The sequence below is a fragment of the Ictidomys tridecemlineatus genome, chromosome X (assembly GCF_052094955.1).
Source record: "Ictidomys tridecemlineatus isolate mIctTri1 chromosome X, mIctTri1.hap1, whole genome shotgun sequence".
Taxonomy (NCBI): Eukaryota; Metazoa; Chordata; class Mammalia; order Rodentia; family Sciuridae; genus Ictidomys; species Ictidomys tridecemlineatus.
Genome location: NC_135493.1, coordinates 2,510,360 through 2,528,799, shown reverse-complemented (window position 1 = coordinate 2,528,799; position 18,440 = coordinate 2,510,360). Strand labels below are relative to the sequence as shown.

The window sequence follows — 18,440 nt, the reverse complement described above, 5'->3', positions numbered from 1 at the left end:
TTCCATCATAATACCTACTATTACTCTGACCCCTACCTTCCTCTTATAAGAACCTTTGTGATAATAATAGTTCCACATGGATAATCCAAGATCATTTCTTAATGATAACTGAAAAATCACTTCTACCACATGGGGTAATATGTTCACAGGTTCATGGGATGGGAATGTGGACATCCTAGCAGGGGATGTCATTCTGTCTATCACACTAGTGTGCCTTGCCAGTACCCACAAATCCAACCTCTATGAACCTCACACACTTCTCTGGTGCTGATCCCTCTGCCCCCTACCTCCCTAATGTGACCTCTGATCTGGTAGAGAGTTCTTACTTAGGTCAGTGTCCTGAACCAACATATTCTAATTAAAATTAGTTATCCTAATGTAAATACTACTTGAATGATTCTGTTTCTAGTAATAACTTAATATTCCAAGAATTTGGATGAGAAGAATCTACTTTTCTATTACCTATATTTAGCCAGTTGTTCAAATTACAAATAGTAAAATAGTCACATTGGTAACAATGATTATATTTAGTGTTAACATAGTATTTGCATAAGAAATAACCTCTATTTTTAAGACTTTCTAGATAACTAGTAATATGGGTACAAGGATTTACCTATAGTACCAATGTATTATTCCAAGAAGCAATAAAAACCTAGAGTTGAAAATGTTGTTTTTCAACATCCTTTATTCAATCTGATTTTCTAGATATCAATAGTCATCTAATAAACTACTTACCTAGGTCCCACTAATTCCTTTCATAACCAATGCATTAAGAAATCAGAAAGAGGGGCTGAGATTGTAGCTCAGTGGTACAGCGCTTGCCTTGCACTTGTGAGGTCCTAGGTTCAATCCTCAGCACCACATAAAAATAAATAAATAAAGATATTGTATCCACCTACAACTAAAAAAAATAAAAAAAGAAATCAGAAATAGGAATTCATCTCTGGGGAAACTGCAGTAGTACTTCAGCATTCTTACATTAGCTATTAATGTAAATTGTGCATAGGGATGATCATATGACTACTCTTTGGTCCCACAAGAGATGTTGAGTATTAGTTTCATTATTCTATCATGAACTGGGACTTTGTAAGAATGTGTATGACCTTTCCACTCTTTGACAATTCATCCTAATTTTATTTTCTATCAGAAAAGAGTCAACAGGGTGCTTCTCAAAGATACCAGCACAACCACACCAGGACATTCCTTGTTTTGGTAGTGTCATTGCAGCTCTGACCTCCAAGATCACAAGAATCTACTGACAGGACCTCTAGACTCACATGAAAAATCATCCTTAATATTGAACCCCATTGCTAAGGCCAATTCCTATGCTGGCATCTACTTCACTGGCTATGGTTCTGCAGGCTTGAAGTGCCACCTAAGCAGCCTATAGGCCTCCCTGGGTCACAGAAACTCTAGCTCTGTGCTTGTGAGCCAACAAGTCCCCCCCTCCACTGAATGATATTCTTTACCATGCCTTGGTTTAGCATCCCCCAAATCCACCCCCACATGCCTTCTCCCAGTTCACACGAGAACATTTTAGCCAGGCCCTGCAGTTCATCTGAGGAGAAGGCATCTCCCACCCACACAGGAACTGCACTTCCCTCCCCTGCTGCGATGGGCTGTGATCTTACCTACTCTGAGTTTGCCCTTGCCATCGGTCCTGCAGCAAGGACAGTTAACAGGATGGATGCTGCCCAAGACAAGCAACGTCTTTTGAGGTGGCTCCCTTACAGGCGGTCTTTGTGGCCTACAGAGACAAAAAAGGTGCTCCCCAGTTCACAATGATTAGGGGATTGCTGATTCTAGGGTGACAGCTTGGGGGTTCCCGGTGCTCCAAATTCTTGTGCTCATCGGCTTTCCAGGTCTCAGGGCTCTACTCCTCCCTCTTCAGCTCCCCAGTGGAGGTGGAGACCTGTGCACCAGCACATGCCATCTCTCTGCAGCAATGCCAAACATCCATTAGCACAGGACCTGGCCGTCAGCAGCGTGCCTTACAGCTGGAGGAGAAGTGGACTCCTGGAAAGAGGGTTTACAATAGGTGACAGGTGAGGCTATGGCATCACACAAACCCACCTGCGATGGAGATCCAGCAGGGACCCTGCCTCAAAGAGGAGGAAGATAGGAGCTCACGGGAGACATGGCCGCCTCTCCTGGATAAAGGTACCACTTGTAGATGATATGCAAAAGAGACCAGCCTCTCTCCCTTCACCCCAACCAACAGAAACCTCCGACCTGAAAAATAGCGGGGGGGGGGGGGGGGGAAGCAGGATCTGGATTCAAATGCAGGGAGTCAGCCCATGTGGCTGGTCACCATTTCTCACTAACAGGACCAAGTGTCATATCCTTGTTCCCTCACAAGTGCGATTGTCACCTGGGTTGCAAGATTCCCGTCCCTTTCTAGGGCACCTGGAGTTGATCTTCAGAGCAGAGCCTTAAGCCACAGCTCACTTGCTCTCCTGATGAAAAATGAAGGAATGAATGAATGAATGAGGCAGTAAGGGAGAGAGTAGAACCCAGATGCTAACATGGCCCCAGCTGAGAGAGAGAGAGACACAGGGTCGTGGAGAAGCTAGAGGGCACTGTCTGGGTGAATGGGGTCTGCACAGAGGGCCGAGGCCTACAGTCTGTTGAAAATGATTCCCAGGACCATGAGGGCTTCAGGGGGCCCCAGGAGGCTGCTCTCTGTCAGAGAGGTAGGTCAGGCCTGACACCCGTACCGTCTGGAAGGCGACATGTAAAGTTACACAACGTCAACCACAAACGTGAATATTTATTTGGAATGAGCAGGGAACTCACAATGAGCCTTCAAAATGACAACAGCCACCACGATACTTTCCATGATCTTATTTCGTGGTGAGTGTGCTTATACGCTTTCTTGGATGCTCCACCGGAGCGAGCCATGGTGCAATTTCAAGCGTGGTGGAGCAGGAGTCCAAGGGGAAAGACACAACAGTTGGATTGTGAATCCAGAGAGCTACCTTGCAAGGTCGAGAAAAGCACCTGCCTAACATAGCCTAACACACATAGCCTAACACACGAGAACAAGGGACTTCCTCCAACAGCTACCCACCCGCTCAGGATCCCCTCAACCCTCGATGCTTCATTCAATCAAGTTTTCAAAGTAAACTGGTTTTTCTCACGTGTATTCTCAGAAAGACGTTTTGCTTCAAGTTCGTAGGAGAATCCGTGGGTTTTGCACGCATCATTTGAGGGTGTGTGTTTAATTACATTTGGACGATGGCCAGGTAGGGCCGAGCAGAGGCTGTTTCTATCTTCCATTTGCAACTTGGCAGTCCCGGTACTGGCACTGTGCCAGCTGCCTGGAAAGACTGACCCAGCCTGCATTTCTGCGGTGGGAGCCTGCTGGCCCGTGAAGAAGTCGGGGGGTACACCTTGAGACAAATGTCTCTGTGTGAGGGCCTGTGGGATCCAGAGCAAATGCTTGCTGTCCTGTAACTCATCCTCTGTGGATGGGCTCCTCTCCCATCCACTCCATGGAGTGGCTGGCCTGTGAAGTGCTCAACCTGGGACTGGATGGCCATGTGAGGAGGATCCAGTCACTGCCAGTGATGGGAGGGGGCCTGTGGCCTGTGTGCTTCAGGAAGCCGCTGCTCTTCCGCCTGTGAAGAAGGGCCACTCCCTGCTCCCAGAGGCGGAATTTCATGAATGCACCAAGTCGATGCTCCTGGGCAAGATCCCACGGGACAAAAGGGCCCTTGGGTGCCAGGATTTCACCCATGCCCAGAGGATGGTGGGCTGGTGATCCAGCAACTCTGTGCTCGGCTGGACTTCCAGAATGGCTTTTGAAGAAGTATCAGAAGGTGATGATATCACAGGAGAAAGCATCTCTGTCATTGGTTTTGACTTCAAGAAGCAAATAGGTGTAGCAGGGAAAGTTCGGGGATGATGTCAAGAAGGAGCCCAAGGCATATGTATATCCACATGTCCCTGGACGCAGGAAAAATCCAGGGGATGTTTGTGTGAGCACACGCATGAGGTTTCCCAGGTTAGTGTTGCTAGGTAGCTGAAGGCCGGGCCTTTGCTGGTGTGTGTCTTGTATGAAAATATCAAGTGGGAAGGGCAGGAGTGTCGTGAGAAATAGCGGGTGAGGGGTTTGGGGACAAGAAATGTGGCTGAAGGTGGCATCCACCAAGGGGAGAGATGGATCCACCATGAAGAGTGCACCTTCCAAAGGTCTCTTCCAAAGGTGCCAAGCATATGGGACTGCCTAGGGAGGGGGTGAGGCGCCTCCTTTCACACAGAGGGGCGGCCTGATGGGTTGGGGAGAGGAGGAGGCCCCTGCGGAGGTGCAGGGCTGGGGAAGAGACCTGACCACCTTTCTGCCTCTCCTGGATCTCTTCCTCATCTCCTTCAAGATGTCCTTGTCGAACAGTTCCTTCTCCCGTGGATGCACAGGTGGCCCTCGCAGGTACTTCTCTTCTGCTCCCTTGTAGTCGAGTCCGTCCAGCGCAGCGATTGAACAAATGATCGCTTCTGGCAGCAGGACTTCCAGAAGAAATCTCACTTTGTCACCTCTGATGAGAGTGAGCAAGGCCTTGTCCGTTTGCTCGTAGATGTCCTGCAGATGCTTGACGACGACATCCAGCTGATCCTCGTCCTCCAGGTACGTCTCGATGCAGAACACGTACCGGCTTTCACTCAGAAAGGACGTCAGCCACCGGGACTGCTTCCTGCCCTTCACGATGTCCAGCAGATGGTGGTCGGCCCCCTTCTTCTTCACGATGAAGTCCACCAGCTTCTGGTTGGCTCGGTCCCGAGCGGCCCTCATGCGGTCGGGGAGCAGCTTCTTGCAGGTCCTCTTGCCGCCCGCGCCCACCGAGGTCTCCTCCTCGGAATCTTCCAGGTCTGCATAATTCACCTTTGGAAAACTGACGTCCAGGTCCCCGTCTTGGATGGCTTTGCGCATGGGGTAGCTGGCGTCGGCCGCGTAGTAGTCCAGGAAGGAGCCCACGAAAGAGCCCCGACCCACCCGCTCTCGGTAGTGGGCAATGAGCGACAAGCACCAGTTCACACTCTGCCGGTACGCCTTGCTGGCTCTCTTCAGGAGTTTCTCCTTCTCCTCACAATCCAGGTGCTTCAGCCTGTGCAGAGGGACCCGAATGCCGCTGCGTTCCCCGCGCAGGTTCGCCTCAATCAACAGCACCCGGGCCGTCTTCTGGGTTTTGCACACGCTCTTGACCACTGCCGGCCAAAACGGATGATCCTGAAACTTGAACCAGACCATCGTCCCTCTTTTGATAGGGCAGGGCTCGCGTGCCGAAGGCCCTGCTGCGGCTCCTCGCGCTGGTCGATCGCCAGCCCTTATGGTGCTGGCCCTGGCGGCCCTCATCGCCTGGGAGCGCACACGGCGTGGGCGCCCCTGCAGTCCTTTCTTGGGGTCTGGCGCCTGGAGCTTCCTTTTCCTGTGGGCGAAACCGAGGGAGCGATGCAGGCTCCGGGTAGAGCAGGTGGAGGATGCTGCCATCCCTTCCAAGGCGCCCTCGCCTGGGCCCTCTGCATTCTCTGTGAAGGCAGTGCTCTCCTGGGAAGTAGCCGGGGTCTCTGGGCGGGTGTCCCCGGCCTCTTGGTGCTGAGCTTTGGGCACGGCTGCAAAGAGTCTTGCTGGAGGCGACCAAGCTGGCTGTTGGTCTTTGGCACAGGCATCCTCCCCCACGGCGGGAGGACGCGCCAAGGGGCCTGCTTCTTCTGCCCCCTCTTCCTGGCGGTCACCTCCACTAGGAGGCAGGAAATCTGGACGCTGGTGGGTGCCTTGCGATGCCTCTGCTTGCTTTTCAGCTGGAGACAGGCGGATGGCTGTGTGCACCTGGGAATTCTCGCCATGCAGGTCGTGCCCCTTCTCTGAACGCACGCGCAGGGATCCCCGGTGTTGTCCCCTTTTCTTAGTCCAGAAGTGCCCTTTGCGCCTCTGATACTTTCTGCGAGGTGGCGAGCTGGCTGGCTTTTGGAGTACCTCTGCAGGCACCTTAGGGGTCCCTGGCTCCTCGGGTTTTCTTCCTTGATCCAAGTGGGCTTTCTCAGTCAGAATCTCCAGCGCCACTCTAAGGGCTCTCCTGTACCTTCTCTTCTCCCCCGATGGCACAGTGGCCCTGGACCATGCCCGGGCTGAGGTGGCCAGGGCTTCGATTTCCAACTTGTTCAGCACCCTTGCGTCTTTGCCCTTCACTCTCAATTTTTGGTCTTCAGAGAGGATCTGGACTTGGAGAGAAAGCACCCTTCTCCTCTTATATTTCGGCAAAGTCCAAGATCTGGACAGAACCTTGGCTGGCCACAAGCGGCCTTTCCAACTGCACAGGACATACTGGGTGTCCATTGCAGTTGGAGTTGGGGGTCAGGAGGTGATTGGAGGAGGGCAGGACGCCTGGCTGTCAAAACCACCGCTAATGCAGTTCTGCCCTAAGGCTGCGTGCAGTCCTCAGGGACTGCAAAGGGCTGGCAGCTTGAGTGGCTCTCTTCCCGCCCGAGTCTCCCTGAGGTGCTGGGCTGACTGCTTGTTTTTGTGGGTGATACAGGAGCAACCTGGAGTTCACAAAAGGAAAAGCAGAAAAGTGTCAAAAGAGAAAATTCCTCTCGTGCAAGTAGAAGCACCCTGCTCTATGAGATTGTTGGGGGGATGAAAGAAGGAAACACAGAGAGCGTGTCCTTCACAGAAGGGTTTATAAATGGAAAGTACTTGGGGGAAAACAGACAAAACCCTGGAGGTGTCAGGGGGGCTCCACAACAAGGCAAATCCAACATCTTGTCCTAATTGTAAGGATTGTGCAGCTCAAAGAGCAAGCACACGAGGAAGTGGGTGTCATGCCAGGGGACCCTTTCTCGAACTGTATACATTCTGTGCCTTTTTGGCTCCTGGGGCTTCTCCCCTGGAGAATGCCTCGGATTTTCTTCTTTTCTGAGGGGTTTGTGCCGCCCTGCCCTCCTGCAGGAGGTGTTTGTGCAATGTCACGTTCAAGAGCTTCCACGTGGAACCCAGGGGTTTGTGAAGGTCCTCCTGCGGATTCTTCCTGCCTAACGGGGTGAGGAAGAGCACACTGGTTCAGGCACTGGTCTCCAGCTGTGGCCTGAACTGCTGTCTCGTGGTTTACATCTTCTGTCTTCCAATACCAAATCTGTGATTCTTACCGTGAAAACAAGGGTCTGAACGAACAGCAAGGCGCAACAGAGGGCTGTGGGAGAGGCTTACCCAGGGTCACGAAGGTCCAGTCCCACATCTGCTGCTGCAACTCCTCACCTGCAGAACCTTCACTCTGCCCCGTGCCTCCAAACTGCACTCTTCCTCCAGGGACTCCAGGGCACCCAAATGCAGATGGCCACGACCTGTTGCCCTGTGATGCTAATCTGGAAAACCCAAAAACAGGTAGGGAAATAAGCCGACTGTGTGTGACTACCTTCCCCATCTCTGGAATGCATGACTTCTGCAGCAGAAGCCATGTCCTAATGTCACCCATAATGCAGATGTCACATTTATTTTCTCGCATCTCTTGCATTTCAGAATATATCCACCTTCTTCCACTCAGTATAACGTGATCGCCTCTCTTGCAGGAGAGGAGGAACTACACCTTTCAGGACCTCATGTGCCTTGGCCACATAGATTTCCTATTATCAGTCTGGGTGCTGGAGGGTGTGTGAATCAAAAAATGGGGTTTGTCTGACTCTAGAACACATTAACCAGGCTTGCTGAGAACGTGAAATGCATAGGAAGGTCTGCCAAGGGTTAGCATGCAGCAGCCACTCACTCGAGTTTTTTTTAATTTATTATTTGTTCTGTTTGGGTATACATGGCAGTACAATGTACGTTGACATATCGTACATACATGGAGTATGGCTTCCCACTGTTGTGTTTGTATGTAATATGGAGCTACACTGGTCCTGTGTTCATACGTGAACAAAGGAAAGTTATGTTGATTCCTTCTACTGACTTTCCCTTCCCACGCCGTCCCTCCCCTTCATCCCCCTTTGTCTAATCCAAAGTACTTTTACTCTTCCCCGCCGCCCCCCCCCAACTTAATGTGTGTTACCATCTGCAGATCAGAGAGAACTTTCCGAGCCACTCACTCTTAGTGGAAGGACCTGTGTGCTTCCAACATATTACCTGCACATTCAGGCACACGCTCTCACACAGGTGTGTGGAACCAGAGTTCCGATCATAGGAGCATTATGACACGCATCTTCTTGTGAAGGGCCATTTTCCAGCATCACTGTCGTAAATGCCAAACTTCAACCACAGAAACTTCCAACCTTACTGAAAAGTGTAGGGCAGCCCATGAAATCGTTCCCATGATCCTTCTCTTCTTACTCTTCCACCCCCAAATACGCAGTGGAAACCCTCTAGTTCTACCCATTGCACAAACGCGTTTTATTCCTCATTTACATTTTTCACCACGAATGGATTACTTCAAACAAATGGTGCTGGGAAAACTGGAAACCCATGAATGAACTTTAACCCCTATCTCACCCTGCCAAAAAAACTCAAAGAGAATCAAGGACCTAGACATCAGACCAGAGACCTCGCATCTACTCCAAGAATATGTAGGCCCAGCTCTCCATCATGTGGGCTTAGGGACCGACTTCTGTAGCAAGATGCCTGAAGCACAAGAAGTAAAATCAAGAATCAATAAATGTGAAATTACCAAACGAAATTGCTTCTTCTCAGCAAAGGAAACAATGAAGAGGGAGCCTACATAATGAGAGGAAATCTTTGCCATTGGCACCTCAGACTGAGCACTCAGAGCGTTAATCTCCAGGACATATAAAGAAATCAAAAATTTAACACCCAAGAAACCAATAACCCAATCAATATATGGGCAAAGGAATCGAACAGGCACTTCACAGATGAAGAAATACAAAAAGTCAACAGATATATGAAAAAAAAAGTGATCAACGTCTCTAGCAATTAGAGAAATGCAAATTAAAGCTACACTGAGATTCCATCTCACTCCAGTCAGAATGGCGATTATCAAGAACACAAGTAACAATAAATGTTGGCTAGGATGTGGGGAAAACGTTCACTCATACATTGCTGGTGGGACTGCAAGTTGGTGCAACCACTCTAGAAAGCATCATGGAGATTCCTTAGAAAACCTGGAACGGAAGCACCATTTGACCTAGTTATCTGGAAGGACTTCACATCAGCACACTAAGGGGACACAGCCACAGCAAGGTTAGGAGGTCAATTCACAATAGTTAAGCTATAGAACCAACCGAGGTGCCCTTCAACAGATGAATGGATAAAGAAAATGTGGTGCATATATACACCATGGAACAACACTGAGCCATCATGAAGAAAGAAAATTTGGCATTTGCTGGTAAAGTGATGGGTCTGGAGGCTATCATGCTAAGCGAAATAAGCCAGTCCCCCAAAACCAAAGGCCACAAGTTCTCTCTGATAGGTGGATGCCCACACACAACAAGAGGAGGGGGGTGGAGAATAAAAGTTCACTGGATTGGACAAAGGGGAATGAAGAGAAGGGAGGGGGATAGGAATGGGAAAGACAGTAGAATACATTCCTATGTTCATATGTGAATACATGACCAGTGAATCTCCACATCACGTACAACCACAAGGATGAGATCCTAGTTAGAATCAGTTATACTGCACATGTCTAAGTCAAAATATACTGTTATGTGTGTCTAAAAAGAACAAATAAATAAATAAAAGATATAATAGATGACATTGAGGGAACATTGCTGTCGTTGTCATGACGAATTTTGTTTTCGTTCATTTGTATGCGGTGCTGAGGATCAAACCCAGTGCCTCACACATGCAAGGCAAATGCTCTACCACAGAGCTACGGCCCAGCCTGATGTCATGATGAGTTTTATCCACATGCACCTTGTGTGTGATTGAGTCTTCACGTGCCTCTGTAAGATTTCATGCTCTGGCAAATTCTACACAGCTCCTTTTAAAACATGTTGCATGTAGTGTGTGAAGTAGTCCACGGATGTGACCTCTCTGTAACACTTATGTGGTGTTTTGTACTATTTGTTATCCTGGAGGTAATGTGACCAAACATACGTCTGGGTCCTAGAATCCATTTTCCTCACGCTTTATTATTTGTCTCTTCTTCAATACACATCCTCTTTCCTCTCCTTCCAGATTTCACCAGTATGGACCAATACTGCTGTATTCTCATATGTCTTTATGGTTCACAAGGACAGTCCTTTTAATAAGTCCAGGCTACTGGAGGGCGAGTATCATGCCTCTTCGAGGGCCACCCAGTTTTCACAAGTACATCACAAAACCTTTCACTTCCAAAAACCCCACAAAAGCAAAATTATATGTTTTCTCATGCAAAAAGGTGTTGCTAAAGTAAAGGCACATGTGCGCATCTTTGGGTAGATATGGAGGGAGATAGAGAGGTCTTGATTAGGACTGATGACTGACTGATGTACAAGAGGGCTGGCAGAGTCCCAGATTCGGAATCAGGGAGCAGCACTTAGGGTAGACGTAACAAGAAACATCTAAGGAGGAAGAGCTAGACCTTCTTTGGAGTAACCGCTTCGAAACCTCTCCTGGGTGAGGGTGTCTGATTGCACAGGTTGGGGGACCCCTGATTAAGCAAACTCAGAGTAGGAGACCTTGGAGCACCTGAGGACACAGGATAAGAGGGACAGGGAATAACAGGGGACTCCAGACCTTCTGTCTCTCCTCAACTGACCTGCCGGCCCAGCCCACACGGCAAGCATGACTGTGCACCCTGCTGAAGCCGGACCGCACCCCAACATGCAGCCGCTGGGGCACATGCACACACCGCCACATGCACACTCAGATCCCTTGATGTTAGAGATGCAAGATGCCTGGGTCACATGTTCACACGTGTACAATGCGTGCTCACTGCCTCTCCACATTCCCGTCCCCCAAAATGTTTCTGCTTCCAGCATAGATACTATTTTCAGGTCCATTTAGTTCCTTATATTGGAAACATACATGGGAACATCTAAACTCATGTTTAAAATGACAAAGTAAGCAATAGGTGAAGCATCCGGAATTCAATCATCCAGGAAAGCAATGCCTTCTGCTGACAAATGAGGCCACGGGCTGGACCCACAAATGTTTTTCCACTGAAAAGGTTTATTTCTAGGGCTGGGGCTGAGGCTCAAGCGGTAGCGCGCTCGCCTGGCATGCGTGCGGCCCGGGTTCGATCCTCAGCACCACATACAAACAAAGATGTTGTGTCCGCTGAAAACTAAAAAATAAATATTAAAATTATCTCTCTCTCTCTCTTTAAAAAAAAAAAAAAAAGAAAAGAAAAGGCTTATTTCTATAAGGATTCAAGACGCTTTAAGCGCTTCCCAGCCTATTTCAATATTGTTCAGCATCCCCATTTGGCTACATGTTCTCAGGTACCATACACTTTAACAGAGGACCTTGAGCAGGCAATCAAAACATGTCTTACCCGTATTTTTCTGGGTCACAGCAGCAGTGCCTCCTTCGGAGAGGCAATGAGAAGACGCATGTGTTTGGTCACCTAATTAAGTGCTCCTCTCAGCACGTGCTTTGGCCCGTTGCCCAAACACCTGCTATGGAGGGCTTGCATACAGCCCTTGCATGTGGATTTCTGTTCTCACTTGGCACAGCTGGGAAAACAGCAGTTTTCTCTCCCTCTAGAGAGACTGACAGGTAGGTAGGTAGGCAGGCAGATGGATGGATGGACGGGCAGATAGACAGAAGGAAAGATGATTGGTGGGCAGCTAAGTCAGAGGCATAGGGAGATGGACATGCAGGGAGACAGAGAGATCTTGATGAGGACTGGCTGACTGAGGTTCGAGCAGGGCTGGCAGAGTCCCAGATTCAGAATCAGGAGCAGCGCCTTGGGTAAAAGTGAGAGGCTTCCTTGTCCTGTACCTAAATCCTGCTCCTTCCAAACACACAGATCTTGGGAAAGACCCCAGCCAGCTATCCTGTAAAGCCTAGGCTTTTCTGTAGCCACAGACAACACCTCTTCCCCGGCACGCGCTTCCTCACGGGCACCGAACAAACTCAGACCCTTTGCGAAGGTGCTCGGGTAGTACTTACTGCTTCAGGCTTAATCCACCTAACTGCGGTGAGTGGTGTGACAAGAGGTGATGTGTCTGAGAGAAGACACTTCTTTGTGTGTGTGTGTGTGTGTGTGTGTGTGTGTGTGTGTGTGTGTCAGCACCCAGGGTGAGCACAGACTTATCACCTAGGCTACACAGTGTGATCTTCCAGTGCCACTCTCCAGCCGCCTTGTCTCATCACCCGCTGCCCTCAAGTGTCTCTCTCCCAACCTCCCTACACGAAATAGGTTTCTATGACAAGGAGTTGTAAGAAGAGCAAAGTTACACGGTAAAGGGTACACGCGACAATCGTAAAACGGAGGTGGCCCTTCATGAAATACAAGGGCATCTCCGCTTTCAGTGACTCGGAAGACAAAGCCCTCACACAACAGGTGTCATCTAGGGACATGATGACACCTTACTCAGTCTCCCCAGCCCGCCTGTCATCAGGAGCCGCCAGCCTCCCTAACACACAGAAGGGATGAGAGCCCTTAATGTGCGATTAAAGGACACACAGGCTCCCAACACTCAACACACGCGTGTGAAAACACACACACACACACACACACACACACACACACACTCCTGCACTCACTCACGTTGATAGCAGACACCTACTAGTGTTGAGGTTTCTACAGTTATCCCATCTCTCCAGTCTGTAAATATCCTTGTGAAGTGTGTCTGCCGCCAGGAAGGAATGGCTTGCCCCGGTTGTCATAGAAACCAGAATGTCATCAAAATGCTCTCCTTGACGTTAGTTTACTATGGAAACCAGGAAGTAATAATATACCCTCAGAGGCAGAGTGTTGATCTCCATCTCATTCGGTCACACCCACCCAATCCAGGAAATGAATGGAGGAAGGTACCAGCAGATAAATGAATGAGTGAAGCACTGGACACGGGACTACACCCCCCATGGGATGGGCTTGGCGGGCAGGGAGTTTTCCCAGAATGGGTTTTGGGGGGAGGAGAGTGAAGCAAAAGACGTTCTGTTCTCCCTTGAGACACACCGGCCAGACCACATGAGGTCAGGTCCATTTGTGCAGCGGGGATCGAGGACACCTGGTCACTGTAAAAATGACCTTTGAGAGAGAAACATTGTGAAGCAAAGCACTTCAGCCCAGAGGAAGGTGAAGCCGAAACTTAGGTGGTGACGGGACCACAGGACCCTGGGTGTGCATGGACCCCAGCATGCTGATGGGGTGCTCAGCACACAAAGGATGCTGTGACGAGAGTGATTGCACAGCGTGCCTGTGACCTGGGATGGTAGGGAGGTGAGGATGAACCTCACAGTTGCTTGGGGTGTGCAGGGCACATACTTCCTACACCACAGGGCACCGCGGACACAGCACCCACTTCCCGTCAGCCATTCACACCAGAGACCAGAGACAGAGAGCTGCCGTCTGATAAGGTTCTTCCACCGATTTTGTCTAGAGGCGTCCCTGCTGTGGGGAGTCCTCAGGAAGGAGGACACAGTTCTGATGGGGAGGGCATGCCCCTTCCCTTGGTGTGAAGACCCCCATGGTGACTGCCTCCGAGCCCTCAGCAGGAGATCCCTGAACACTGAGTGGCAGGGTGGCGCCCACAGTCAGCCCTGTACCGTGCTTTTCTAATTAAAAGACAGCCCCTGCCCAGCATCACACTGATCAGACTGGGGTGCCCTGTGGCGGGTGTGGGGAGTGGGCCTCTATAGACCAAGACAAAGCATTGGATTCCATATGTCTTCCACGGGAGGACTGCCATTTGTGCCTGTGCACTGACTGAATGAAGGGTTCCTCCTCCTGTGGAGGAAAGGGGGCCAGATCTCAAGACCTACCATCGGGCCTCTTTACTTCCCCAGGGAGGGCAGAGAGCGGGGTGCGTTCGTGATGCATGTCTTCAACTCAGAGAGACGCTCTCAAACAAGGACGTGGGTTGGCCTCCCAGCTCTGCCACTTCTCAGCTGTGGGGTGTGCACCTTGTGCCCTAACATCTCCGATCCCTTGTCTCCATTTGTCCAAAAGAACTGTAAGTGTGTCTACTCTGGAAGGGTTGAGGACAGAGGAAAAAAGGTCTGCGGCAGTTCCCCAGTGGTGGGTGATTTTGCAAGCCCTAGGCAGTGGTCCCTGGCCCTACTGGGACTGGTGCGTGCTTCCCCTCAGATCAATGAAGAAGCAGCTGGAGAAATCCAGCCCTTCTGAGCTCCACTCGGGTGGGCGCGAGGCTGGCAAGCACGAGAAACAATGCTGCACGTTCCAGTATGTGTTTTCCCCTCAAAAGCAGATTTATTTTTTAAGCCATGTTTATTAGTGAGAATAAACGGGCTTCGTGGGAAGGTTCAATGGAAATATTTAGGAATTTGTCGCTTAAGCCTTTTCAGAATGCTTCAAGGTTTTGAGACTTAGTCTAATAACTGTTGTGCTTTTCTAATTAAAAGTTGCTTATCCAAGTGAAATTCAACTGAACCTGAAATTAAGCCCGTGAAGGACGTCCTTCAGTGGCATGAAGTCAGTTCACCGTGTTGTGAACTCAGCCCATCTCGGCACCTACATGAGGTTTTCATTGGTCCCCAGGGAAAACCAGCACCCACAGAGTGTGGGCTCCTCACTCCCACCTCCCTGTAAACCGCTGCCACCATGAACCTGCTTTCTAAGACAACTCGGGTTTCCAACACTAATTTTTGGGCCTGCCTCTCCGTACATTTCAATGGGCTCAGACACGATGTGACCTTTGGTGTCTGGCTCATTTCCTTTGAAATCATTTCCAGGTCCATCCAAGTTAGAACGTGCATCCAGACTTCACTCCTCTCGAAGGCTGCCCAACCTTGTGTTGTGGGATAGACCACTGCTGGCGATCCTGCCACGCTGAGGTGACACTTGGGATGCTTCCTTTGGAAGCACCAGTGAACATTCAGTTACCTGTATGTCCTTGAGTGCCTCTCTCACCTTGGGTGACATGCACCAGGAGTGAGTGTTTGTCGACATTTTTCACTGTGACCAATCGATGCGATGAGAACAATCATAGGAGAGAAAGTTTATTTTGGCTCACAGTTTCAGAGGTCTCAGTCCTGAGTCGACCGACTCCCTTGGTCTGGGCCAGAGGTGATACAGAACACCAGGGTGGAAGGGCAGTGGCAGAGGAAAGCTGCTGGCCTCGTGGTGGCCGGGAAGCAGGGTGAGAGGATTGGGAAGGGGTACAGGGAAGAACAACCCTTCCAGGTGACCCCCTCCTCCAGCCACACCCCACCTGTCTACAGAGACCCAGACAGTCCTTTCAAACTCGGACGGACCGGTTGGGGCTGCAGCTCTCACCATCCAATTGTTCCTCCTTCTGCGTGAACACGGGAGGTTTGAAGAGACACCTCACATCCACACCATCACAGAATGCAAGTACTGTGTCATGGTAATCCTATGTTTAATAGCTTGAGGGACCCCCAAACTGTTTCCCACTGTAACTGTGCCATTTGAAATTCCCACAGGCAGTGCCTGAGGCTGGCCACAGCCTGCCAGTCTCAGCAACAGTTCTTATTTTACTTTTCCTGAAAAGCATCCAGAAAGGGTGGAGTCAGGGGTGGGGTGGGGGGGTACCTGGGTTGACTGAGGTTTCGTTTGCATTGCCCTGACAGCTCCTTAGACTGAGCGCCTCTTCCATACCCCTCTACCTCGCAGATGCTTGGACCATGATGACTTCCCTCGTTTTCGCTGCCGAGAACTCCTCCTAGTGCTTCAGGAGCCAACCTCAGTTCTCCATCTACTGAGATAGTCACCCCAAAGCCCCACCCTCCCCTCAAGTTCTGAGGCTACTGCTAGAAAAACAAAGCATGCGGCAGGCATTTGGGCTGTCAAACAGCTTTCACAGATGTCCACACCACAGTCTTCTAAAAGAGCGAGTGTTTGGTCCTGCATCCAGGTAAGCAGAGGAGCAAAGAGGCAATGCTGAGCATGGAGTGGTATTTGGTAGAGTGTGCTCTTCTGAGACTTGGCACTGAGTCCAGTCCTGAAATCTTAGCACATCTGTAATAAATTGTCCTAGATCATCCTCTCTTAGGGCCCATGAAGAAATCCCCTCATACCTTCTTATTCCATACACTCTCTTCAGGAGTAACACGCCAAGGTGGTGGGAGGTGAATCTTTGCACGTGTTTGCCACACCCATAGAAGGGGAAGCATAGAGAATCTTCAGCGAGGACCAGATTAGGAAACTCTACCCAATCAGAGCAGGACACAGCTACATTGGTAGCTCAGGACACGACAGGGTTGTTCCCGTCCGTCATTGCTCACCCAACACATGGCACGCTGCTCCTAAACTGTGGAACAATGGGCGGCGAATTGCACTGCCTTTGAAGAATAGATTTTTGTAACATTTTACTGTGAAGCTTCATTATTTCCAGAATGAGAATAAAGTGTTGGGGGTAGAACATAAGTTTCCCTAGTGTGTCCCACGATGAGCTATTAGTGGAAAGCTGAAGGCTCTTGATCAGTCGCCCCTTGGAAGCATCACTTTGGCAATTCATGACACATGTTGGCACCCCTGTGAGACTTCAGGACCTTGGTGTGAGGATCCATAGAGGGGCGTGGCCCTGTGTTCTGGCACCCTGGACGGGAATGGAAGGGTGCCAATTTAATTGTCCCTCAACCTTTTGACACAGAGCAGCTTGTGGTGGTGCCACAAAGTCACAGGATGATCCAATTTACTCTTTCTTTAAAATATATTTTTTAGTTGTAGATGAACACAATACCTTTATATTATTTATTTATTTTTATGTGGTACTGAGGATCAAATGCAGTGCCCCCCCCCATGAGCCAGGCGAGTACTCTACCACTGAGTCATAACTCCAGTCCCCCCCCCCCCATGTATTCTTGCTTGTTCCCAGAACAGACTCTGGTTTCGCATCCCTTGTTCTTGGTTCCACATGCCTAATGGTTTCCATAAGTGGATGGACAGTAGCCTCCAAAACAAAACAATGGTGTTAAGAAGCCACCAGAGGGAGATATCGAGCCGCCCTTGTTAATGTCAGCCTCACATTTGAGGACTGCCAGTCAGTGACTGGGTCCAAGGTGCCTGGTATGAGAACACCCAGAGGAGCGATTTCAAATGCGGATTTCACGTCCCCAGCCACAGGGTAAACTAGGTAGGCTTTGGGTAGAACCAAGGAATCTGAATTTCAACAGCCATCTATCCCAAGACCGTGATCCAAGTTGGTCCACAAACCGTGCTTGTGATTCTCTATTATAAATGCTAATTATAGCCTTGGGCATACAGGAAAGCATCTGCAGAGATAGAGTGTAAACTAGAAGCGATCTGAGGAAAATCAAGTCCCAGGAAACCCCATCATGTAAAGGCCTCTTGGAGGAGGTAGAGCTAGCAAGGGTACTGAGAAGTGGCCAGAATGAAGAGAATCACAGGGCAGAACAATTATAGAATAGCAAGGGGGGCAGGGGAGAGAGAGAGAGAGAGAGAGAGAGAGAGAGAGAGAGAGAGAGAGAGAGAGAGAGGGAAAACAGTGCTGACTGCTGCTGCCAATCAAGTGAGATGAGGTCCAGAGAATGTCCTTTTGATACAGTCCCACCAAGGCCCTTGGGTCAACAGACCTAGAGCCCTCTTGGAAAGAGATGTGGGAGCCACACCAGCTTACAGTGTGTTAAAGAGCAATGTGGGAGGTGAGAAAATGGAAGCCCTGGGCATAGATGATTCTTCCTAGAGCACTGACCCTAAGTGGAGGATGGTGGTGGGATGGCTCGGGTTGAGGGTGAGGCCCAGGCTTGTAAGGAAGGGGAGATTTGACTCTGTGCAAAGGTGGATGGGAGGGATGGGGTGCTAAGAGATGCTGAAGATAGAGGACCACAGAGAGAGAGATGATGGAAAATATGAGGTTCCTGGAAGAAAGGAGGCCATGCAAACTGGAGCACACGGGGAGGACATGCGCCTTCCCTAATGGAGGAACACACTGGATACGGATGCAGGTGGCTTGTAGGTTTGATGCTGGGAGTTTGGGAGGATTCTGCCTGAAACATTGGGTCAGAGAAATGGGGAGGTGTCCAATGCCGAGCATGACCAGGTGGTGTGAGAGGAGGTGCCAAGAATGAGTATAGTGGAAAGGGCTTAAAGAGGCACTTGGGAGGGAGAAAGAATTCAGCAGTTGGAAATGGGACATCAGGGAACTCTTTGGATGCCAACCTGAGGCTAGAAATCATCAAGATGGTGAGACAGTGACACAGTAGGCAATTTCCACCATGAGTACTGAGGATGCCGCAGTCTGGCTGCAGCAAAATAACCGGGGGGGGGGGGGTGACGAGCAACTTGTGTACATTGATACAGCAGGAGTGGGAGCCATTTATTGTAGGACAGGAGGGGTATATATACATTCCATACAGCTTATCTTAATTAACATAAACTAGATACAGCAGTCAACCAATAAGGAATCTC

General features: G+C 49.8%; 1 protein-coding gene across 2 annotated transcripts; it reads right to left on the bottom strand.

Moving 5' to 3' along the window:
* Positions 1–1,637: 1,637 nt before the first annotated feature.
* On the bottom strand, positions 1,638–12,740 carry LOC101969916 (PWWP domain-containing DNA repair factor 3B-like). 2 transcript variants are annotated; one of them, XR_013431635.1, is made up of 3 exons: positions 12,655–12,740; positions 7,202–7,356; positions 1,638–2,016 (listed from the first exon to the last, which is right to left on the bottom strand). XR_013431635.1 is itself a non-coding variant. In XM_078034092.1 (3 exons), the coding sequence occupies exon 3, from the start codon at positions 6,329–6,331 to the stop codon at positions 4,229–4,231; it is 2,103 nt and encodes a 700-aa protein (XP_077890218.1). In that variant the 5' UTR covers positions 6,332–6,537; positions 7,202–7,356; positions 12,655–12,740; the 3' UTR covers positions 2,751–4,228. The 2 variants fall into 2 exon arrangements, 1 of the variants encoding a protein (XP_077890218.1); XM_078034092.1 differs by lacking the exon at positions 1,638–2,016 and adding an exon at positions 2,751–6,537.
* Positions 12,741–18,440: the final 5,700 nt, after the last annotated feature.